At 38.1% G+C, this 24900-nt stretch overlaps 2 protein-coding genes across 2 annotated transcripts; both read right to left on the reverse strand.

Annotated features, from left to right (window-relative positions):
- Positions 1 to 300: 300 nt before the first annotated feature.
- ube2al (ubiquitin conjugating enzyme E2 A, like) lies at positions 301 to 4545 on the reverse strand. The gene is made up of 6 exons (XM_071476693.1): positions 4360 to 4545; positions 2751 to 2831; positions 2628 to 2653; positions 2128 to 2217; positions 1959 to 2047; positions 301 to 1100 (listed from the first exon to the last, which is right to left on the reverse strand). Exons 1-6 carry the CDS (start codon positions 4401 to 4403, stop codon positions 972 to 974), a joined length of 459 nt encoding a protein of 152 aa, XP_071332794.1. The 5' UTR covers positions 4404 to 4545; the 3' UTR covers positions 301 to 971.
- Positions 4546 to 5196: 651 nt separating this feature from the next.
- Positions 5197 to 21257, reverse strand: ankrd10b (ankyrin repeat domain 10b). The gene is made up of 6 exons (XM_071476679.1): positions 20895 to 21257; positions 19985 to 20137; positions 18806 to 18897; positions 9147 to 9412; positions 8229 to 8336; positions 5197 to 5849 (listed from the first exon to the last, which is right to left on the reverse strand). The coding sequence occupies exons 1-6, from the start codon at positions 21090 to 21092 to the stop codon at positions 5617 to 5619; spliced, it is 1050 nt and encodes a 349-aa protein (XP_071332780.1). The 5' UTR covers positions 21093 to 21257; the 3' UTR covers positions 5197 to 5616.
- Between the last annotated feature and the right edge of the window lie 3643 nt (positions 21258 to 24900).

The following is a 24900-nucleotide window of genomic DNA, read 5'->3' on the forward strand; positions in this document are numbered from 1 at the left end:
GCTGTTCCAAGATGTAAAGGAAAAGCACCTCCAGTCTGACAGCAGATCTCCACTCAAAGAATATTGTCATGTAAAATCACTTTGGCTTTAACACCCCTTTGTTACACTTTAGGTGCCATTATTTAGTGGACACAAGATTATATTTGTATACAAAACTATGGCTTACCTCATGAGCTCATCAATCTCTCATAAACTGAGACATAACAAAAGCATTAACTTCAACCAAAGCAATAAAAGTCATTTTGGGGTTAAATACTGAATTTGCAGTCACAATTCAAAAACAAACTTAACAACATAAGATGAATTTGCCTTTTTTATTTACAAGTGCTGAAAAAATGACATGGGAGACAACCAGTGCAAAATCTGTACATAAATTCAGTTGCAGGTTTCTTATATACATGTGTACTGAACAGGAACGTGAATACACTCTTACTGTCATGCATGTAACAGAGTTAACAACACAGCAAAAGACATGGTGTAAAGATGTCTGATTTAGTTGTAGTCCGTGATGCCCAGGCTGCTCATTCTCCCAGGGAAAGGTGGGGTGATCACACTGGAGCCCAGACAAACTTAACAGAACAGATCAGGGGCACAACAGAAGATGACCCATGACTTCATTGATACACCCTCCAAGACATTTAACATAATTAGTCATGGGGAGTTATTACAGCAAGTTAGAACACACCAGAATTTTTGGGTAATGGCCCACAAGTCCATATTGACAAAACATCAAGGCAAGATTCAGCACATTTCCCCTGATGGACTGGAAAAGGGGGATAGTATAGAAAAAATAAATCCCTCCTGGCGGGTAAGAAAAAAAGAAAAACATTCTATGAAAGGAAGTTGAAGGTAAAGTGCATAAAAGCTTAAAATCAAACAGGTTGAGGGGCCCAAAAATTAAGAGGTACTCCACTAAAACTTGCAGCACACACAGCTTTACAATGGAGAGAGCAGCTATCAGGATTGTCAGGTCAACTGTCTCTCCAGCTTTGTTCTACGATGGCAGACACACGCTTCTCGTACTCCCGCTTATTCTCCTGGTAGAGCTGGGCTGCCTGACTGTTGGCTGGACTGTTGGGGTTTGGTTCATCAAGCAGAGACTGAGGAAAAGAACGTCAATTCAGAAGGTGAGAATGTTTCAGCAGAAAATAACCAACCTGCATCAAACTACTAATCTACTTAGTCACGTCTCCACAAATGCACGTCACTAGGTTCCAAGTACATCCATTGTGACTTTGGCTTCAGGTTCATTACGCAACAGCATAATGTTCCAGTTTGTCATCTGACCTTTACAATCAAACAAAATCTGGTCAAAGTCTCAGTCTGTGAATATCATTTTCCAAATTAATTAACAGTACATGAGTATAAATAAGATACACAATTATTTATGTACAACAGTCTCCATCTCAGGAGTATTTTTTAGAATATAGAGTTGCAATTAGCGGTTTATTGTAATATAAATTTTGGTAATCTTTTAATCGGTTTAAGTTTCTTTTAAAAGGGAAAAAATGCAAAATTCCAGCTTCTCAAATCCTTAGTTTCTTTAGTCTTCTACAAATGTAGAATTGTTGAGTTTTGGACTGTTAGTTTGACAAGTCATTTGCAAATATCACTGGGAGCTTTGGGCACTTTCACCATTCTCTGACATTTTATGAACCAAATGATTAACTGATAAATCTAGAATAAACAAATCAGTCGTGAAACTGATTCTAGTTGCAGCTCTACACCTTAGCATAAACATGAAAACTTAGCAAGTTAAACAATTATATGAGAATTGGTTTGCAAATAAATCAGTTTCCTTTTCACAGTTTCTCGGTCAGTAAGGGATTTCTAGTCTAATAACAGAAATTTTAGGTGCAATTATTTTTCTCTTTTATATTATTATAAAGTGAACACCTTTGATTTTTTAACTTTAGGTTATAAAAGAAAGTAAAATAGGGTATATTCACACTTCTTACCTGGATAGATGTAAGAATAGAGGATACATCATAGGTGGGACTCCAACGATTCTGTAGGATGTCCAAACATATACTTCCATCTGCATAGACTGAACAAAAACACAGTTATACACTACCTACAAATATCACTTACACTTTAATGAGCCAGTACATAAGACAATATTCCTACCATTTGGATGAAACATCTTTGACACAAATCGTACTGTGGGGGGTTTGTTGGGGTATTCTTCTGTGAACTCTACAATTAGTTTAAATGTACCTGTGACAAAGACAAAAAATATTCATGAGCAATTAAACATGACTTACTGGTTCAGGTGAGAAATACTTATAGGCAGGATAAGTGTGTTGGAGCAGTCACTTGTCCTAACCTGAATGAAAATCCCTTCTCCATGAACATGAAAAGTTGTATAATACTGGTTTAACAACTGCAGCAAAACTAATAATGATGACTTTCAAGGGAGGAAGAAAAAAACTCTATATAGACTATATAGAGAGTGGTAGCTGTTGACAAATATGATGATGGGGTTCTTAAGCAACTGGCATCTATGTGAGCATATTCTAAACACAGAGTTTGGATGTGGTAAGTTGAAAGTTGACATTGTTTGTGATACAGAGAGATGATTTCTTACTACACAAAATAATAAGTCAGGAACACAATGAGTTACTTACCGTCCTCAAAGGGTGTTCCTTCAGGGCTGTGAGGTTAAAGAAAAAAAAAAAAAAAAGAGTATTTTACCATTAATTTCACATACCAAGTCGCACGCACATTATGGCTGTGTATTGATGTCTTACCCGAATATGACTGCATTCCACACCATAATGTTGTTTTCAGATGGGGCACCACTAACACCAGCTGGGGGATCCTCTTGTAGCCTTGAAAACAAAAAAGAAAGAAAATGTTATAACAGGACCTTTAAATTATAATTCACTTACAGGAATCTCAATTTATGATGGAATGTTCTCTATAATTTAACTACAGTCAAATATTCATATTTCAAATAAACATGACTCTACCTGCTACATAGCTGGCAGCAGGAACTGTTGTAAGCAGACACAATTGCCACATTAAAAACTAATTACTTTCTCACCTTGTAACATTTACACATTTAACCCAGGTGATGTTTAAAATTTTGTCTCTGTAAGTCAATTAAGTCCACTCTATTAATCATCATCATAAATATTGACTACTGTTGTTTACCATTATCTACAACACAACATCGAAAAAGTTTCATCATCCAAGATGTGCTGTACATTAATGTCATTATTTGTAATTAAATAATCTGTCTTGTTTTTATGATTAACTCGCAATATTTAAGTATTCAGTATTAAAATAAGAGAAAGTAAGATTTGCATTATGGTAACACCAGCTCTCACATACTGGCTGAAAACAGAGGTGATGTCTACAGTATATGGCTGCACTTCACACCTCTCCCAGTACTTAGAAAGACCTGTCCAAATTCTTGAAGAACCCCCTTTAGAACTGGAAACACAAAAACTATTACGGAATCTGAAGCTGCTGAAATGAAAATGTTTGAAGACCTTAAAGTAACCAGTCTAATTTAAATTTAGATATGGAGTGATGTGTCTGCTCATATGTGGCAAGTAGTGCAGTTTGCTTGATAGTTAAAAACCAGCTCCATATCCCGTGGAGACATTTCTTTGTTACTGTCAGAAGAACAATACCGTTTGATGCTAAGTACAGAAGATCCATATATACACGTATACACTGTGGCTTCCGCTGTGCTCTCATGTTTCTTTTTCTCACGTTCAACACAATATATTTACATGTGATTTTCAGGTACTACTTTGTAATGTTAAACCCTTGTTTCAGAGTACATCTGCCCATAGTTACTTACCTTACATCTACCAAGCTTTAATTACTTACCTTTAATGAGGTCTGTAATCATTTAACAGCGCTAACGTTAATGCTGGTTAGCAACGCTCAATATCAAACGATAACGTTAAAAAAAACCCAAAAAAAACCAAAAAACAGCAGTGATAAATTAACACCAATGTGTTTTGACCTGGGATAATATTACCAATCAGTCACTTGTCACGAACACTTCAATGGTAACTGGTTTAAAGAGTTAAACGGTGACAGTATCCTTACTCGGCTAACATGCTAGTTAGCACTGTTAGCTTCTAGCTACGGACGAAGCGCCTCTACTAAAATTAACGTTATTTCAGTTGGCTGTTTCAGGTTCGAAAAACACAACATAATGACATAGTATTTGCGTTAAGACTACATTTGACTCTCGGGTGGCGAATATATAGGTTTAATATAAAAGAAAAACATACTGACTGACTATTCAAAGCTAACGTAAGACAAGCTAATGCTAGCTGTTTTTGACAAATCATAGCTAACCATCATCATCGGCATAATTTCTGACCATCAACTCACCGTTTAAAATCTCTCATAAGTCTCCTTCTTGCTGGGGTTGACATGGTTTAATTTGTGAAACACGTAATGACAATACCGATACGTTAACAGGACCTTAGCTTATGAACAAGTTATGTTGTTTTTAGGGGTTATTTAACAACCCAGCGACAGTCCGACTCTTTCCCTCGATAATCCTGACTCTCCGGTTAGCCCAGCTAGGCTTACTGGACGATACCATATCATGAGAGGAGGGGGAGATTTACAGGTGCCACGTTATACAAAAGAAAACATGTATGGGAACATCAGTACAAACCTATGGTTCAGCTTCCACAACATGTGCTGGAGAGATATCTACTTATACACCAGTAAGATACGTGTATGTACTATGTTGTTTTATTCAACAGTCGTTTTTGACCCCCCCCCCCCGTTCCCGTTGAGGGCGTCGTCTGTTGCGGGGCGTGGTCGCAGTGACGTGGTGTTTGTGCAGCCCCGCCGTGATGAAGGTCGCTCCCGGTGACAGGTGACTGTTAACAGGGTACACCGACACGGTTGTGACCCTACATGTGAGGCCGGAGCGGGGTAGCCTCATTGGCGGATAAAACGGGCTATAACAGCTCTCTGATTAATGCACTTGGTCACCTATACACACTGCGCCCTACATCAAATTTCTCTTGAGTAAGAAAGTGGATACGTTTTAAGATGCTAAGTTTCTGTAATACCACGATTTCCTATGCAGCCATTAAAAATAGATGTATTAATGGCAGCTTTTCCAGGAAATGATTTATTTCACAAGTTATCTGTATACGTAAAGCAGTCAACAATATAATGAAGAATGATTAAGCTTTAACTTTTGCAAACTTTTTTTTTATTTTTTTTTTTATTAATGAGTTACATGGGATGCACTTGCTTTGTTTTTATTAACATGGAGGGGGATCACCCCATTTCTAGCTGAAACAAACAAAATTTAAGTATTGGCAGTGGTTCAATACAGATGCCTACTTTAGTGTATATCACAACAAGGCTATTTACAGCTTAATCACACTTTAATAAACTAAACAAACGCTTTCTCTTCAACACAAACAAAAATCCACTTTGTAAAGCAACTTTCTCATACACATTTCAGATCCATTCACAACAATGGGCCTGCCCTTTACACAACATATAAATGAATCAATGAATAACTGCACCACTCAATGGCTTTAAGGCAAATGAATGCTTGATTAGGCGAACGTGAGATTCAGGCAAAAAGGACGGCCTGTTAACTAGATCCTTGTATTTTTATGATCCGTGATAAAGAAGCATGGTGCTGAAAAGGGCATGGTCATACAACTGCTCTGCTTTCACAGACTTCTGGTGCTCCACCTGGCTGCCCGCTGTGTTGTTCATCTCAGGCGAGTCACTGTAGAGGTGTTGGTCGTGGAGGATTTCTGCTGCTGGGTCATACCCATATGGAAGTTGTGGTTGATTGTGACCATTTGAGGAAAGATCCTCACTGTGTCTCTCACCTGCCACTGGAAATGAGACAAACAGTCAAAGCGCATATAAATAATTTGTGACCATATTCCTGCTTCTACAACACCGATAAGAGGCAGGAAGAGCATACAGAAAAGATGGGTTGATTTTGTTTTGCACAACCCTCAACAGGGTGCTCGTTAAAAGCAGCTAGCTAAAAAAAAAAAAAAAAAAGTTTAAGTCATTTTGTGACCGCGTTTCACCACATTAGAAATGAAATGGTCTGCAGCACTTTGGATTCAACTGTGAATTACAAAATATTCTGCTTTACGTAATCCAACAAGTATTGACCTGAGACCTTGTTTTAAATAGGTCACATCCTGATCTGCTTTGGCATAGTTAGTACTGCATGGCACAGTGACCTACTTCTGTTTCCACAGTGGTATTTAAGCTACTGCCCTTAGTCAAGAAAATCTTAAGTCTTCGAGACTTGTTGGCATGCCAGAATCTAAAAACCAACACAACAAGCTGGGATGATTAAATAAACCCTGTGAAATAATTTTCACGTTTAGAAGCCTTCCTTTACATTAGTCTGAAAAGTGTCATAACTACATGACTTGACAGATGCATAAGAATACATCAAAAAAACAAAGGCCACCACAGTCACATTTATAAAATTTATCAACATTTAATGATTTCACACAATCAAGTACAAAGCTAAACCTGCTCAGTACTAAGCACCAAATGCTCCAAATTGAATGACTATACACTCAAACCTCCTTACATGTAAAACAAAATAATCAGACACCATCTTTAAAATATGAAAAAAAATGAAATTGTACTACAAAATACACAAAGAAATTCCCTTGCCGCTAGCTATAAGAGGTGAAAATAATCTACATAAAGTTATTGTTCTAACTTTTCAATACAGCTCAAGAAATAAGGCTTTTTGCAAAGTATAGAAATCCATGCAAATTTTCTTGAGCAGTACTGTTTATTTATTTAACTACTGATTGTAAAATGGCCAAATACCAATTTCAAAATCAGACTGGCTATTATTATTATTATTATATAACATACAGATGTGCAAGCCCTGCTAGTTGCTTAAAAAAAAAAAAAAAAAACTAACACACACACAGTGAACATTCACCATACTTGAGAATCAATTAAGCACACAGCCAAAATGAACACAAAGGAAGTGCAGGGTAACAACAAAATCCCAAGCCTATGGACCACTATGTCTTAGTACATGACATCTACAAACTACAAAAAAAGCTGCACAAGGAAACATTAATGTTTTAGAAGCTACATTCATGTTGGGATATGCTTTGGCATAAGATAATTCTTGAATATAAAACAGCCTCAGCGTATGCATGGTGGCAGTTAATATCAGTGTATAATAAAGAGTGCTTAGGCACACATCAACGTTTATATAAATGTCTTCATCGATCAAATATTATTTAAAAGAACACTTGACTTATTTAACTCAACTGGGGAAAAAAACATATTCCTACAGAAAAATCTTCGAACCAACATTTAGATATTACACTTCGTGTGTATAGTAATCGCGCTCTTTTGTACCCATCTCCCTTTATAGAACTGTAAAGAAACATGACACTTTTCCGACCCCAATACAGGAGCTTAACAGCTTTAGCTTAGAAATGCTACTGAAATTCACTTACATTTCCAGCACAAGGCCAATGACAATATGTTCGGGTAACCAATAATGCCACCACTGTCCCTACACTATAATGGTGCAATGCATAATTGCGTAATGAGAATCAACAATTTATGACTGATTTGAAACGTGACCAAGACTCCAATCATTTCTTCCATTAAGCCAGTCTATCTTACATTTGCACTGGTGATGCAACCGCTCCGAGGGGAATGTCAATTATTTGGCGTTATCTAGGAGGTTGTTGATTAATTGTGCAAAACAAAACTCATCTTCTTATTATAAACCTAAAAAGTAAGGATTACACAATTATCTGTATAACTGGACAGATGCATTAAATATAACTGTAAAACAAAGAAATCTTTTATCCATCCCAGTATAATCAGGAACATGGAAAAGTAGAAAATACAGCACACACACTGCGATACATCTTTCAAATGTAGCTTACCGACAAATCAAAACAAATATATTCCATTATCCATGTATTATCCAAAAAAAAATTGCCAAGCAATACCAAAAAGATACACTGCACAAATGGGAACATTGGAGTGTGTCGCTATGCACACACAAGCCTTCTACAGGTAGGCATAAGAGTTGGTGCAGCGACAGGGGGTCTGCATTGATGCCACAGTGATGACCTCCAGCTCTTTAGTTGCTGGGCTCGACCTGTCCTGTGCCCCCTGGTCCTCACACTGATCCATGGGCCCCGGCCCTTGAGGTGGCACAAACCCATTCAGCCCAAATGCAAAGGGTCCTGGCCCACCTGAGGTTACAGTTGCTGCCAACTCCATGTTCATGCTCTCCATCTGGGTATCTCCAGCACCACCCAGTGGCCCATTCCCATTCAGCATTTCCGGTGGCATGCCCAGACCTAAGAAAGACATGCACACAAAAATAAAGCTATGACTTAGGGAATATTATTTATTTATTATTCATTTTTATCTTTAATTACTTTTATTATTAATTTCGTCTTATTGCAATGTATTTAATATAATTTTCCGTCTGTGTTTTATTTATTTTATTTGTCTTAAGCTGAATTTAACATTTTAATCTGACCTCTAATGTTTCCTCATTGCGATGTCTTGATGGCGTTGGGAGGTGCTTCTTTTGCTGTTTTATTGTTCGTCATCTATGCAAAGCACTTTGTGCTACATTTTATTGTATGAAAAGTGCTATACAAATAAAGTATGATTGATTGATTGATTGACTTATATTTGAAAAGAAAAATTTCAAATTTTCATTTCCTTAAAGCATGCCAACCATACAATGAACCAGTCTGCTGAAAACTATGCCACAAGCACAGGCAAGCTTAAACTGAATCTTGTTCTTCCTACATCCATTTTAAATGCATTTCTTACTTTAGAAATGCAAATTATGCAGGATTTTTTTTTCTTTAAAGTAAATATTTACACCCTTTTCTATTGAATCAAACTGAATTCTCTGCTTCTCAGTCTAATGTTAAAATGCGGTAATCAGAGTATAACAAAGTGAGGTTGTGTCAGATGTACAGACTGGATTTTCTTTCTTACAAATATATGTTCAGTAATTTTTATAAGCATTACAGGTTGTGATTCTTAGCTAATGATACAAGCTGATCATTTTCCTTTCAAAGAACCTTGCAAAGACATTAAAATCCTCCAAAACCAACTAAAAAACATATTTGATTAGCTTAGTGACCTACCGTTAGGTCTCGCCTTCTTCACTGGGTTTGCTTCCATGCCATCAAATGACCTCTTTCTGTTGGGCACGCCATTCATGAAGCTGCGTCCCTGGATGGTGGGGTGAGAGTGGCCCCCATTCTGGGTCATGCCATTCAGAAAAGCCCCGTTACGGGACTGAGCCATGTTTTGTTGGAAGTTCTGGGCATTGGAGAGAATCTCAGCACACTCCTGGAATCCCTGGGCGTGGGCCAGGTCAGCAGCAGTCAGCCCACTGGCATTCCTCATACTGCACAACGGGAAGAGGGAGTGTTAGAGACACGCGCTGCGCGTTTGGTTTACACAAATAAAAAGACAAACAAAATAAGACAGGCCCAAGCACACACACACGCAGACACACACACACACACTCATTAAGCATATACTCACACACAGACAGACATACAGATGTATAGAAATAGCCTGTGCTGCTCTACCCCCTCACATCCTCTTCGTCATCTTCATGAGAGATGACGACTGATCCCTTTTGGATCATTTGGATCTTCCATAGAACTTAACTCTTGAAAGTGTTTCCAAATAATTGTCTGCTGCAAAAGGACATGATTAAGACATCTGAGGGTGCGCACCAGTTCATTTTAATGAGTACCTGAAACGATCTAACAAACTGGAGAGGATGATTGGATCCAAAGATGCAGGTGATGTAAAGAGTTTGACAAATGTGACACCGTGGAGGATTCTTCAAAGTACTGGAGGTTGCCGTCATCTCACATTTCCACCGCTGATACTGCTCAAGGATTTTCCAGGTAGTGGTTTTGACATTTACCTAATTTTCCCTGTACAAACAGAGCAAGTGCACCTGTGCAGTCAATGTATGATATATATGAAGATGTGTGTTTAAGTTGAAGGGTTACAATGAAAAATAATATTGATTTCTGAAAAAAAGTGATGCCAAAGAGCCTGGCAAGGCAGGAATGTAGAGTTCTTCCAAACAAGTACAAGAATCAGATGTTCTTGATCCAAAAGAGGCAGGGGTGTAACAGACTTGTATCTTCTGAGGAAACACTATTAAATGAGTGCTTATAAGGGAGAATTTGAAAAAAAAGGAACCAAATGTAATCTTCAAGCAGAGACCAGAAATCCAGATGTCTTCTCCTGAGATGGTGAAACTACCAAGATGTCGTCTTCATCTTGTTTCAAGAAAAATGAGGAAGACAATGAAAAGTAAGAGAAACAGCTGTACTACTGTCAGAGCCATTTGTACAACCATTCATAACTCTAATGAGAGTCTGTGCAGGTCCAGCTGTGTTAATCGTGTCCAGTTGCAGCAGGAATTAGGTGATTTTCTGAGTGTAATAATGAATGAGCAAACAGTGCTGTGTCATAGGCTTTCAATGGTCAGACGTGTACTGGTACACGGTACTGTAGTATGGAAGCAATGTCACTGGACAATAAAACCCAAACAATTTACTAGCCCTATCAAGGCAATTGAAAAAATACACAACAATAATCTCTAATACTTATGATGTTGCTGCAGTTATTTAGTAAATAAACTGTTAGGTAGAGAACAGTCCATTGTCTCCTGCTGACGTGAAATTAACATGCAGGAACATGTGTCTGCTAGGCAGCTTTTGACATGGACTTTGAAAATATCCCACGAACCAATAGATGGCTGTTTTCTTGATGATGAGATTTTCCCTCCTGTCCACCGGCCAGTTACAAAACAATACTGTACTTGTTTCGAGCCTAAATGTCACCACACTGCAAAATGAGTTCTCAAAGCAAACAGCCGTGTCTTTGTCAAAGGACTGGGAGCCCTGGCCCACATCCAAGCTTGCACTTATAATTAAAAATGTAAAGAAAAAATGAAAACTTCTCCATCAGTAAACTATTTTAGATGCATATGAATGCACTAAAGAATCAGTCATGCCCGTCTGCAGTAAATAAAAAGGTCTATTTGGAGGTTGCTTTAAGAACCACAGGATTACACACTATGTTTTATTCTATTGTATTTCTATTTTGTTATTTAAGTTGCTGAAACCATGTGACATTGACTTCCACACAATGAAGCAGCTTTTTAGATACACTGTTGCCGTTTGGTCATTCATTTTGTTTTTCCTTCTCTGCATTTTTCTCTAAACAGTTGTGCAAAAAAGAAACATATCAAGAACTAGTGCACATGAAAAACATTTTATAAAGAATTGAAGATTAAAAAAAAAAAAAAAAAAAAAAAGTAAAAATCACACAATAACTTGTTGCACATTACCCGACCCCTTCAAAATTAACGCTTCCAAGGGATTGATCCAAGAAGAGATTACATTTATACTGAAAACCATTTTGTGATAAGGTAGATGGATTGGTCTCACTCTAAGGAATTAAATGTCTTTTGCTGCTGTTTTTAATTCCCAGTCATTTCTACAACTTAGTATTTAAAAGCCCATATTTCTCCCTCTTTGATCAGAAATAGTTCCCTGCGCCAAGTATGGAGCAGAGAGAGATCAATAAATAAAATTATTACCATGAGCAAAATCCATTTTAAGGAACTTGCTGTATTATTTTATCCTTTCTGCAATAATCAGGCACTGTCAGCTACATTTGTTACAATTCTTTCCATGTTAAATGCTGCTACTGGTTCTTTCACATACTGCCCACAGGAAGTCCAGTGGTTAAGCACGCAGCCTTCCAAATCCCACCACAACCTTCCCGTCTCTCCAACTAATGCTTAATCTCAGTTTTCCAACACTGAGAAATGTGATACTTGAGGTAACTGTTCAGTACCTCCCCACCACCCCTCATTTTAGGGAGTAAAGTCTCTCAAGTTTATTGACAAATTATCCGTTCTAGAAACTCCTATAGATTCTTAGTGCGCTCGTGTCAATTTTCAAGTGCTGTAGTGTTACAACAGCAGATGTTATGGAACTTGTGTGTGTTTTGGATACACAAAAATACAGGCTAGACGATCTGAAATGAGGTCAAAAGTGTCTGAGCCACATCAAATAACTGACTTCAAATCAAATGAAAATTTGTGAAAACAGATTGTTTCCAGTTCATCCTACAGTTGTTTATCTTTCCTAATTCTCAGTATATTTCTTTAATAAATACCCAAGTTTCTTTTAAATCTTTATTTTATTCTGTCGCTAAACTTCCCTCATTCATTTGTTTCTTTCACAATCAATTTCTCTTTGACCTTCTTTCAACTGCAAATATTAGATGACCCCTGCATAACTGAAACGCAAGAATCCCATTATAATAACTACAAAAAAAATCAGTTATTCCTTTAGTGAGACCTGACATCTACAGTATGCACTGTTCCAACAAAATGGATAACTGTGGACAACATTAATTAGCCATGGTTTAGTATGGAAATTTAAAAAGGAAGCGTTAATTCTTTGTAAATGCCTGTTATGCTTTGCTTTTCGGTCCTAAGCACACAATATGTATCTTCTCTAACTATCATCTAACCTTCCAGAGGCAGCCTATTATCATGCTAAATGTTGACATGGGACTCACGTGATTAAACCTGTCCATATAAAAGGCTCCTATGGTTAGTTCACAAAATCAAAAAACAAATCATAAAATAAAAACAAAAGACTAGATACAGGAACAATCATGGATAATAAGCAAAGCATGCAGGTCTAAAACTTTAGTTTTGATTCATAAAAAACCTAGCATTAAAACCAATCACCGCAAGAAATACCTCAACAGTTTGCCAGTGTGTAGATAGGAAGCGATAGTGAGAACACTCAATGCCACAACAGTGCGGCTATCCCAGGGAACGGGGCAGACTCAGCAGTGTCTATTCTCCCCCTTTCTAGGATTACTTGAAAAAACCAAGTCATTTCCAATTCAATGGCTGCAAAACATTAAGACGTACGGTTCTGGTTCTGTTAACAGTATAGAAAACTTTTTTTTGTAACTTATTGTCACTTTCATAAAGGAAAAGGTGACAAAGATTAGATGTCAAAACAGACTATGATACTGTATAGGGTTAATACTGTGACATACAAAATAAAACATTTCTGTGTATAAAGTAAAATATTTGGTACAGTGAAATGACAGTGAATAACCATTGCAACAGGATGAGTGTTAGCATTAAACAGTTAATAGTTCAGTACATGATCCTATGCAAATCTAACCCATCTCACTCAGCTGCTCTAAGCCTCTGTCTCTGCACTACTCTCATCACCGGCAGCCTCTAAGCACTGTCCTACCTGCTGCTACCTTTCTAATGGACCACCTTAACAGTTTGAGGCTCATGACAAATAAAAAAAATAAAAGCTTTTTAATGTTTTCACAAAATTTTGAGATTTGGGGATAGTTCAGGAAAAGGTCATTTCTTTTATGTTTTTAATATCTAAGATGGTTTGAATGGATCTAAAAATCACATTTGGAGGTGGGCCCTATGGAAGTTTTAAAAATGATCAGAGCTTTGTTTAGACATTTTTTCACGACATTTATTAAATATTGTGGATTTGTGTTAAGATCTTTTTACATTTGTTTTGTGTTTTGTTTGGGAAAAAAATCTTTCAGGTATCTAAGGTTTAACGCTGTAAGAGATTCAACTTAGTCACAAGAACCGGGAGCAAAGATTAACATGAGAATTTTGTCTCATTAAGATTATATGGAGAGAAAGTTGACAAATGAGACGATGATTTTCTTATGAAGGTGGGCAAGACCACAAGACTTCCAGTTATGCCTAACGAAGATAACTCAGATGCGATACTGTTGTCCCGACGGAAAGCTGTACTTACTATCTAGTGGGACAAAGATATGCATCACATGATGATCAGGACACTTCCCTCTTCAGTCATTCAACACCATTAATCCCCCTGTCGAGAACCAGGGCAGTGAAAGAGTTTGCAAGAAAATTAGTGAATGGGGCAGGGGACATGTAGTCTACTGAAGGATTTCCTCAGGGGGTTTCCCACCATGACACCACTGGTATAGTAAAAAAAAAAAAGTTCAAACTCCAACAAATCTGTGTTGCCAACGCTTCAAGTAAATGTATAAAAGCCTCTGAGGGTGAATTAGACTGTGAAATACATTTGAATATTTCAGAACAGATGAACTATCAGGCCCCTGATCTCAATGAGCCCACAGTTAGTCATCAGGCGCTGTTGGCTGATAATTTGATCCCCTGTGGCCTGCAGTTTTGCGGCATGTCCAGAACCACAGCCAGCCTTTATCAGCAGCTGTTTGGCCAACTGAGTGCGTTGAATAAGTAACAGAGGCAGAAAGTGAAAGATGGTCGAATATCTGTTTCGGTGTTTCGTTATGAATCAGAGATCAATCCATTCAGTGCGATTTCTTCTCACTTCAACTCCGCCTCTTCATTTTTTCTTCCACAAGCTATTGGAGAAGAGCAGGAAAAGTGCCGGCGGCAAAGTGTTCTAAAATATATTCCAAGGATACGGACAACACGAGAGGACAAGAGGTGGAGCTAAGTGTTTCAACTGAAGGGCAGAAGACAAGGGCCCCCTTACTCAAGAATCCTCGCACGGCGAGTCTGAACCATTAGAAGAGGAGAATTCAAGAAAACGCTTTGATAAGAGCAAGGATGTGATTACTTACAAAGTTCAGTGTCCATATCATTAATGTGATGCAGCAAATCCTGCTTGTATAAAGCAATAAATAGGGTATCACCACTGTTAAAGGTTAGATTTGAATTCGATAACATGACCAATAATGTTAACACGAGAGTTGTATGGATGGCTCTGCTAGTTTGAACAAAGAAAAAAATATTATACTCTACTTAGACCTAGAACTGTTAAAGGGGATACTTCACTGGAATATATCTTCTGAAATACTGGAGAAATGAAGACTCCATTATAGTGTATCTGAGTGTGTTTGTCAGTGAGTCAACCACAGTGTAAGCCAGAATGTTTTTTTTTCCCTGGTATTCACCCACAGAGACAAAGACTTTGCCAAAAGGAGCCTTGTTTCTTTTGTAGCTTTAATTATATTTATTATAATGCAACAGGTTCCACTGTAGACTGTTCATCGTTTTCTGATTTTTATTGTGGACAGCAGCGTGGACCTTTTTAGAGGTGTGACAACAGGGGGCTTGAATCTGTTGAAAGATGATATTAGCCATTGCACATTTCGTGAGAAAACTGACAGGAATCTTAGAAGGAAAATTGAGAGCATGTAGGTGTTTTCATGTCAACTTGAAAAAGGACATTCCAAAAATGTGATGGAGGTTTTAACCTGGAGTGAAGGAAAGACTCATTAGGAAAAATATATAAATGAAAAATATTTAAGAAGCTGAAATCAACTGTAATTTATTATATATAATGTTGATCTGCTGAAATATTATGGAAATATTAATTCAAAAATGGGTTTTAACAGCTGAAAAGGTAAATCTACAAAACGTTTGATTATCTACTGAATTTTATGTCTTCTATTTATTCTGCAACAAAAACAATTTAGACAGGATTGTAATCAGGCCTGTATTTAGATTTATGATTGGAAATGTAAAAATACAAAATTCTAAACTTAAATTATAAAGTATTTCATTATTATTTTTTATTTTAAAAATATTTCTAATGTAAATAGTTTTTTTTTAATATTCATGTTCTACATTGTTTTTTCTGTGCAGCAAAACATGTTAAACATCACGAGCAATAAAACATTTATACTCCAAATGGCATATATATTAATTTCAGTGGTGTGTTTGATATTTATAGACTATTTTAATTTTAATTTGAAAAACAAAAGTACAAGGAATACTTGACTTTAAAATGGTTTTAGGCTTTGGGCATTTTTAGCTTTGGGTGATGAGTAAACAGATTTGAATTATTAGTAACAGACGTTTGACACCTATTAAATTTTAAAGTTAGGTTAAAAGTTATTTTGTCATGAGCCTCATTCCCACTTGTGTGCCTTAGTTCCCCTCCCAGTTGTGCCCCACTACATTTCTTTGTCATAACTTAAAAAAATTACTTGATAATAAACTAAACTAAACACAATATCTATAATCTGCAGGGGAAAAAAAGTCACATATCATTTTCATCATAAATATTACTCATCAGCTGATAACCAAATGCACATTACATGATGTCAACAAGAAGTGAAGAATTTATTAAAACATGTCTGCACAAAATAATTGCATTTAATTTGCTCAAACAGCCAATGCAACCAGGGGTTTCATGTGGTTTGGAAAATTACCTTTCAGTTAGGAGTAAAAAGCAAATCATCCTGGTCTCAAAATCTGACTTGACTGACTCAGCTGCCAGGGTCAATCATCCATAAAATCATTTATATATTTATTTTTAAATTCACCAACTGGGTGAGTGCAGTCTCTGAAACTGTGAAGAAGATATACATTACACATTTGTGTTTCAACAAACTTTAAAAAGGTGTGTCAGATTTTATTTGATATTGCCAAATACAAATGTCTTTTCCCCTTAATGCAACATAAGCCTAATAACTAAAACTCACAGCCACTAGTTCACTATGGCACATGTGGTTTTTTTTTTCACTGACAATATTCGGTGAGCTCAGATTTACTTGGCCACGTAACGACTATGTTCTCTGACGACAGCATAAAAACATACAAAAACTACACAGAATAAACTGTACATCTTTAAACTCCCTGGTTGCTTTGGGTTTATCTACTTCAATGGGATCAGAAAGAAAAGACATAAAGCTTGTTGCGAAAAAAAATGAAACTCCAAGCAAAGCATCAATAGTTAAACTGAGAAGGTCAATCTACCATCTAAACTGGTAAATCTATCGTCAAAATATGCTGCGACTTACACCATCTTTGCATTTCTGCATTAATACACAAACTTATACACACTTCTTGCAAACTGATTAATTAAACTATGATCAATTACAAGTAACAAGCAGCACAAAAAGTAATGTTTACACGCTTATTTGAAATAGGATTCTGGCAATAGGTAAATGAAGTGCTTAGTTTATTGAGTTCACTCACTTACATGGCCTTTGGGAAATAATAAGAATGATCTGTTCAGGTATGCAAGGCAAAAAAAAAAAAGAGTTACATGATTATGTGTAATTGTTTCACCTCCCTGCAGGTCTTGGATCTAAACTTAGAAAACAGGAAAGATGGGTTGTCTCCTCCCCTTTGTACACGCCTCAGTTACACCAACCATGACAATGTTTTCTATAAAGGGAATAATCCCAACAAAGCACAAAGGCAGCTGCCAACTGTAAAGGTATGGCTGAGCATTATGACTGAGGCAGATTATCTATCCACATCCTAAAATGCCACTGAGAAACAAGGTGGTCCTGGCTGGTTAAATCCCTAATGTAACATTCATGATCACAAAATCCATATTTACTAATGTTTACATTATTGTATTACAGCAAGACCATTTGTTGTATTCTTTAATAAAAGTCCAACGGCACGTTGTAAAAGAATGTAAGAACACAGCCAAAATAGTCTCAGCAAAACCTGATCTTGCTGTTCGTGTGAGGATGAAACCTGTTCTCACTGTTACAGTTTCATTCTATGCAACAGAAATATGGTCTTTTCTTCCTGAGAGTAAAAAGGCCTTCAGAAAAAAGAGGCAATGTGCATTTGGTCATCCAGTCAAGCTGTGTATGTAAGACACTAACCAAAACAAATGTTAACAAAGAAAACCACACTCTAGATTTAACAAAGATCATGCAATATGGCCTACTAAGGCTAAAAACAGTTTATCAACCTTTACATTAAGTTGTCCTCATGTTCGAGTAATAATCATGCTGGATTTACAAGAGCCAGTTAAGATCAAAGACACCTCGCCGAGTTAATTATCAACTTATATTAAAACGCAGCTTGTCCTCGAATGACAAAGGTAATATAAAAGGTGCCTGCTCAAAGTAAATGTAATTAATTTATGAATCATTCTCTATGTCTGGAGATAACATTATTACACACAGAGGACAACTTAATGCGAATTGTTGCAATGATAAACAACAATTTCAAGGATTAACAAAATGTGTCACATTTTCAAAGGAGCACCATCAATTATTTTACAATCTAGCAACACATCTCAGGATCAAACTGTTTTGAGCTCAAGTGGTTGAACAATGAACACTGTGTTTATTTAACAACAGTTTAACATTCTGCAGCAGAAACTGTCGCAAGATGATTACAATGCAACTTTCTAGTCAAAATTCTTTGCTTAAATCTGTTTTAACAGCTTTAAGAGGCTACAGCAGCCATCAGCTTATTACTTAAAAGATGCTGAGAAACATAAATGTTTTATGCAGTTTTCTGGAACACAATTTTACCACCAGAATATGTTTATTGTATGGATCTTTAAATTCTGTGCTCAGTTTGATCTTCTGTAGAGATGTAGAGCATGTATGCTCAGTTTTTTGACAACATCGCCAGGATTGTTTACAGTGATGTATAGTATACAGCTTGAAGTTATTAATGGTTAAGTTACCGTATATTCGAGCAGCTTCTTTCTGGCTGGGTATGTGTAAAACAGTCATTGTATGAAAATATCATTTAATCTAGTTCAGTTATTGTTGAAATTTGTTCCGACCTGTAAAGTTAATTTGCAGATTCTCTGACTTTCTTTTGGAATCTGCTTATAAATCCAGCGTTTTAAATGTCATCACTGCTCTGATTTGAGTTTGGTGGTGATCCCTTGTAAAGGTGTAACTGAGTAGTTGGATAGTACAGAGGAAAAAGAGATGTGGACACGGGACTGATCACAGGACTTACTCAGCTTTCGCTCCCTGAATCAAGAGAGCGTTGATACACTCCAGACTGCCCGCGCGAGCAGCCTTGTGGATGGGCGTCTCGCCCACATAGTCCTGAGTGATGATAAAAGACTGCGGTTACACACACACACAGGAAAGCATGACTGTGTTGTGCACAGGAACAGTAGTTTGGGCCTAAACACTTCTGTTTCATTTACTAAATATACACATGATTACGTTTTTAAACCCAATATTCCCTCCCTTACTGCCTCCTTCTACATTTCCGAGGTTAGAAAAAAGATTCAAGGAACAATAACAGGGTGTAACTCTGCAGGGCAGAGCCTGAACTTTTCCCCCAGACTTCACCACCACCCACACACATTTACAGTTACACATTAGTAAGAGTGCAAATGGAAGAGAGAGAAAACACACGCACACTGAGAAGGCTTTCTCTAGCCATGACGAAATATGGGCTGTGCTCACATACTCCTTTGTTGTACTACCCCAACAACAGCCACTTGGTCAACATATTCTTAAATCCAACAGCTGTTAGAAATCATAGAATTTCCTCAGGTGTTTTTTTTTTTTTCAAGAAATGCTGAGCAAATTCAAAAGCAATCGTTAGTAATATGTCTCACGATGACAACAACATGTTATGTCATTGTGACCTACTAATCTGATTTCTCTCAGCAGTGCAGCGCAGCATAAAATATAGCCCCAGAGCCTGAGTTTCTGCAGGAGAACACATGAAAAGGCACAGCGCTAACAGAAAATGTAACGGACACAGATAACCTGAATGTAGGTCAAGGGGAGGGGTAAGCAATAGCAATACACTGCAAGGGTCGTGATCCTAAGTGATCCTCCCTGATGGGATCAGTCTGAGCTCAACCTCTTTGCTCTGCTCTTTTTACTCACGTATTTATAACTCTGTCAATATATATTAGAAGTTTTTAACATAAAAGTGATTTATTGTTAAATGTTAACGTAACATTTTATTTGCAATTTCCCTGGTAGAATAGTCAGTGTGCTTTGTTAAAGATCATCAAGGTCACATGAGTCTCTCTGGGAAATGTCAACTAGGAAAATTCCTGTGAACTTGTTCGTGGCTTGTTGGGGGATTTTCACAGCACCAAACTGCACTATGAAATATGTTTGGGGTATTGTGCGCAGGCTGGTGTTGAGTGTGCATCTGATGCCATACCTGTCTGTTTATATCTGCGCCGGCTTGGAGCAGCCATAACAAACACTCAGGGTGGCCCCCAAACGCAGCAATGTGAGTGGGCGTCTGTGCAAACCTGGAGGTGACTGCGTTCACACCACAGCCCACCTGAACCAGACGCACAACACACTCCAGCTGTGTGCAGACAAAGGGCAATGCATAGGAAGTCAGACAGATTATAACTTTTCTGCAGTGATTCATTCATGGCTTTCAAAGGAGACACCGGGCAGGTGAAGACAAGCGTCGCGCAGAGGCCTCGGTCTTTGCAGCTTCGCTTTGGGCATGCGTCCAATTTGAGTGCGAACCGCAGGCCTGCTGTGTGCAGGCTGTGAAACAAATCATCACAACTATGTGTTGCTGGGGAGAGGTCTGCAGACCTCAGCAGGCCCGTCAGAAACGAGCCTTTCACGGTTAAAGTTGACGTGGGAAATCACTTTAACTCATCATGTTTTCAAAACAAAGCTTAAAAAAAAAAATCTAACCATTACTTCAGCTTTGAGCTAATAAACCTGGTTATACAACATTTCCAGCTTAAATGTTCAACAATGTGATTACGTTGATTATCTTTTGTTGAGATAACCTCGCCGCTTCTTTGTCTCATGTGATGGTAGTTGTCGGTAACATTTTCCCGCTGAATGAAGCCTCTCTGACGGATGTAACTGAACTATTGTGCACACCGATGTATATGATGGACAAAGGGGCATGTTTCAACGCTGTTAGTCCGCTGTCTGGCTCGTCTCAGCTAACATCAGGAAATGGCCGAGACTCGGCTCATGTCGGCGCTGACGCTCGTCCTGGACGCCGTTTTTTTTTTTTTTTTTTTATTATTATTATTTACCGAAATATTAATGAACAGAAACACGGTGGGTCAAATACTGAGTTGGCGACCTACCTTTCCGAAGTGAGCCGCCCAGTGTATGGGCGTCCAGCCGTAGAAGGTGTCCTCCACGGTGAGGTCAGCCGGGTTTGAAGCGCGCTGAAGGAGGGAGCACAAGGCGCCGACGTCTCCATCCCTGCACGCCCGGTGCAGCGGGAAGCGGCTGGTTAGGACCTCCTCGCTCGAGAACCCAGACTCCACTCCCACCGACATTGTTACAAAAACGGGGCAAAAACGGTCGACGAGGGCTGACTGCTTTTGAGCGTACAGCCAAGCGAGAGGCTGGTGTTTGATCCCGGTCGCTGATGGGGGCGCCTGTGTGTCAGGACCCGCGCCGCCCTGACTGCTGGGTTTCTGCCTGACGACACGGAGCGGAGCGGAGCGGAGCGGAGCGAGAAGTGAGCCGGGTGAGCCGCAAACTCCGGACTGGATTCACGACCCCCTCACTCCCGATCCCTCTCCTCCTTCCCTCGGTGAAGGTGTGGCCCACCGAGAGCGAGCAGCTATTTTTCCACTCTGTTTTATGAGTTAGATACGAATCAGTTTACATTGGTGCTTATTGCCTTCGGGAGATATAAATACCCCTGTGCTGATACTGACGACAGCTCCCGCCTTCTCAAGACTACTCGGCTTTTATTTGTCACTAAACTAACTGTCAGTCATATACACGGGCTGTATAAAAGCAACCACACATAGGTTTAAAGACTCACTCGAGCACGAACAGACAAAGGTGAGTTTGCTTTAATCGGTACAGGTACTGAGCTCAGAGCAGAGAGCAAACCCTATTCTCGGCTCGGCTCCGCTCGGCTCCGCTCGGCTCGGCTCGGCTCGGCTCGGCTGCTGCTGGAACCCTCGTACAAATTCGTTGCCCTCTCACTACAAGCCGAACTGCAGCCCGTAACGTCGGAGAAAGCCGAAGACATCTCTTGGGAGGTTCGGGGCCTGTCACGTTCGTCAGGCAGTAGACTCAGTGCCTGTTAGCCTGTAGGGATAATTCCTGATTCCTGAGTTTGGAGAGACACACTGCTGCAGTTTAGTTAGTGCCTGTCAGCGTTATTTGATTTACATCATCTGCTTAATATCCTGGATATTTCTTGTTACCAAGGAAAATCATCAGTTTTCTTGATTTGACTTTCGAGCTCCAAACTGAACCTAGTCCACAAAATACATTTACTATATATTATTGTTATTATTATTATTATTATTATTATTACTTTGCTTATTGTTCTATAGCCCATACCTGTCAGATGATGATATCTGCATGACTTGGCTACAGTAATTGTACACTACTAGTACATTGACATGCCTCACAACTGCTGGTCTTATGTGTTTAGTGTGTCAATACTTTAATTTACTGACTTAAAAACCACTTCTATAAACATTTTTTTAAAGATTTATATTACGGTTGGTAACACTGTAAGCCTATATTTATCCATCGTTATTTAATACTGCTCTGCATGACTAATTAGTGCAAAATGTGATTATTGACAGCATTGCTAATTTGTGCTTCACATTGCTTTGCATGACACCATATACTGAACAGTAGATATTATTGTTATATTATTACATCACTGTTTTGCGATGTATAGGTAAAAGTACTAAAGTTATTTATCATCAAAAATGTAATGAAAGTATCACAAGGACTCATGCAGAATTGCCCCTTCCAGGAATATTATTATGTATTATATTATTTAATTATTGTCACTAATGCATAAACATGTTTGTTGTATTTTAGAGCTTTTCTTTCTTTTCTTTTCTTTTTTTTTTAACTATACTTTCTTCATTACAAAACATGTGGGTCCATAACCCCTAACATATTTTTTCTTCCTTACAACCCTCCCTGAAAAAATATCCCACGGTGTCCGCTCTGACTCTAATTTTAGCTTTACTTAACCATTACAGTTCAACTTTATACTGAACACTATTAATACTAAAATACCACTAATACACAAAAAGTTAGGACACACAACATTAAGCTACTATTTAATAACTTTGGCTTATCATGTATTTTTTCACAATAAGATAGTAGTAAGTTAAACTTTATAGATAGTGTCATCTGGAGCCCATAATCCATTAGTCCCTCTTTTACAGTCAGCTGCCCAGTGTGTGGGCGTCCAGGAAAACTGAGGGAAAATGTTATCATTGGCTTAAGTCACACAGAGTGATATTTAAGAAAATATGCCACTGAAAATGGTAACAGACATGCAATTTCTAGGTCTTTATGCTATGCTTCATCTTTACCACAAGATGGGAGTATACAACAAGAACTGGACAAACACAAGCAAGGCTCTGACTGGTGCCATCAGGCAGTGAAACAGGTGGTAATACCAGAATATCTGCGTTTCTTTTTTTCTTATTTTAAATCTTGTTAGTATGATTATTATTTTTGTGTTTAAATACAAACAAACCCTAATGTTGCACATGAGCTATTGTCAGTATATGGAAAACCATTTTGGTAGCCATTTCTGTTTTTGTGGTGAAGTGTTATTTCTGTACACTGGAGGGAGATATTGACCACAGTAGGTCACCTTGACTGGCTGACGTATAGTGTTGCGTCCCTCCTGAGCCATAAGAAGTCAGTTATGGGTCAATATCAATCCGCATCCCTTACGTTCAGATCACTCTGGGTCAGTCCAGGAGCAGTCTCAGGTCCAGATTTGACGCAATGTTTGGAGCCCTGTATATTTTTGATTTGCCTGGTGTCATTGTCATCTTCAGTGGGTTGAATTTTTCAGCTACACGGACAAATGCAACAGACGTCATTGTGATTACACAGTTAGAAAATACCAGAGCAACAACACCACCCCATTGGTTAAGTGGCATTTCAGAACAACTGCTGAATTCAAACCCAAATGTAGATTTTCACTGTAGCTTTTACAAACATTATTATTATTATTATTATTATTATTATTAGCATCAAAATATTCTTAAAATACCTGAAGTTATGGTACTCATTATGCAGAATGGCCCATTTCAAAATAATGTATATCATATTAGAGGATCCTATATAATGATGTATCACTGTGTGGGGGTTAATTTTAATTCCCTCATGTACTTCTGGGTAACCTAATCTATAATAATGTCTCATAATTTGTGAGTCAATTACATTTTGTATTTATAATTGGAATCTGAAAAGTGTCTAGTAACTAAAGCGCTCAAATAAATGTGATGGTGTTATAAATACAATATTGGGCCCTGAATTGCAAAGGAGAAGAAATATTAAGTAGCATAAAATGGAAAACACACAAAAAAATATCTTCAAAATTGCACTTCTTGTCCTGCTCGATTCGCTCCATCCATCAACCATCTTCCAATTTTTACAAACCAGTTTATCCTGTGGAGATGACGTCTATCCCAGCATGCACTGGGCAAGGTTCAGAGCTGTTTTCTGGTAGAGAAAGGCTTTGGAGTGAAGAGAATGTTAATGAACCTCGGTGAGGTGCGTCATCCTGACATCACTGTGATGATATCATGCTCCACCTCATTGGCAAACCATCCAGCATGCTGTGGGAGGCACCTCATTATCCACTTTTCCCATGCCATCACCTTCACCTCCCTTCAACAAGTGGCATCTAGGTCAGTATTTACGGATTTGGACACTAATTAGTATGAGACAACACAATGGTATGCAAAAAATGTTTTGGTCAGGAGGGGATCAGTGCACCCCTCCCTATTCCCCTACTGTGCCTTCTCCTTATCATGTGAAATCCTGTGCATAACACACATGCACACACTTTAATGAATATGGATGAAAAAAGAAATTATCTGATGATCCAAATATAGAACAGAGTATGTCACTTATTGCCATGCTGAGGAACATTTCCACTCATATTGTGTTAAAATGCACCAAATCAAATCAGGCTATATTAAACTGAAAAGATACAGAAACACAAATACTTTAGGGATCCCTCTGAGTATAAAAGCAGGAGAAGGGAGAAGTGGAGAATTGCTAAGTTTTGTTTCAGCTGTTCCTGTGGCACCACATTTTTTTTTGAAATGGTTATGAATGATCATATTAGTG

The sequence above is a fragment of the Trachinotus anak genome, unplaced genomic scaffold, assembly GCF_046630095.1.
Source record: "Trachinotus anak isolate AG129_WGS33_773 ecotype Australia unplaced genomic scaffold, CSIRO_AGI_Tana_v1 ptg000001l, whole genome shotgun sequence".
Classification (NCBI taxonomy): Eukaryota; Metazoa; Chordata; class Actinopteri; order Carangiformes; family Carangidae; genus Trachinotus; species Trachinotus anak.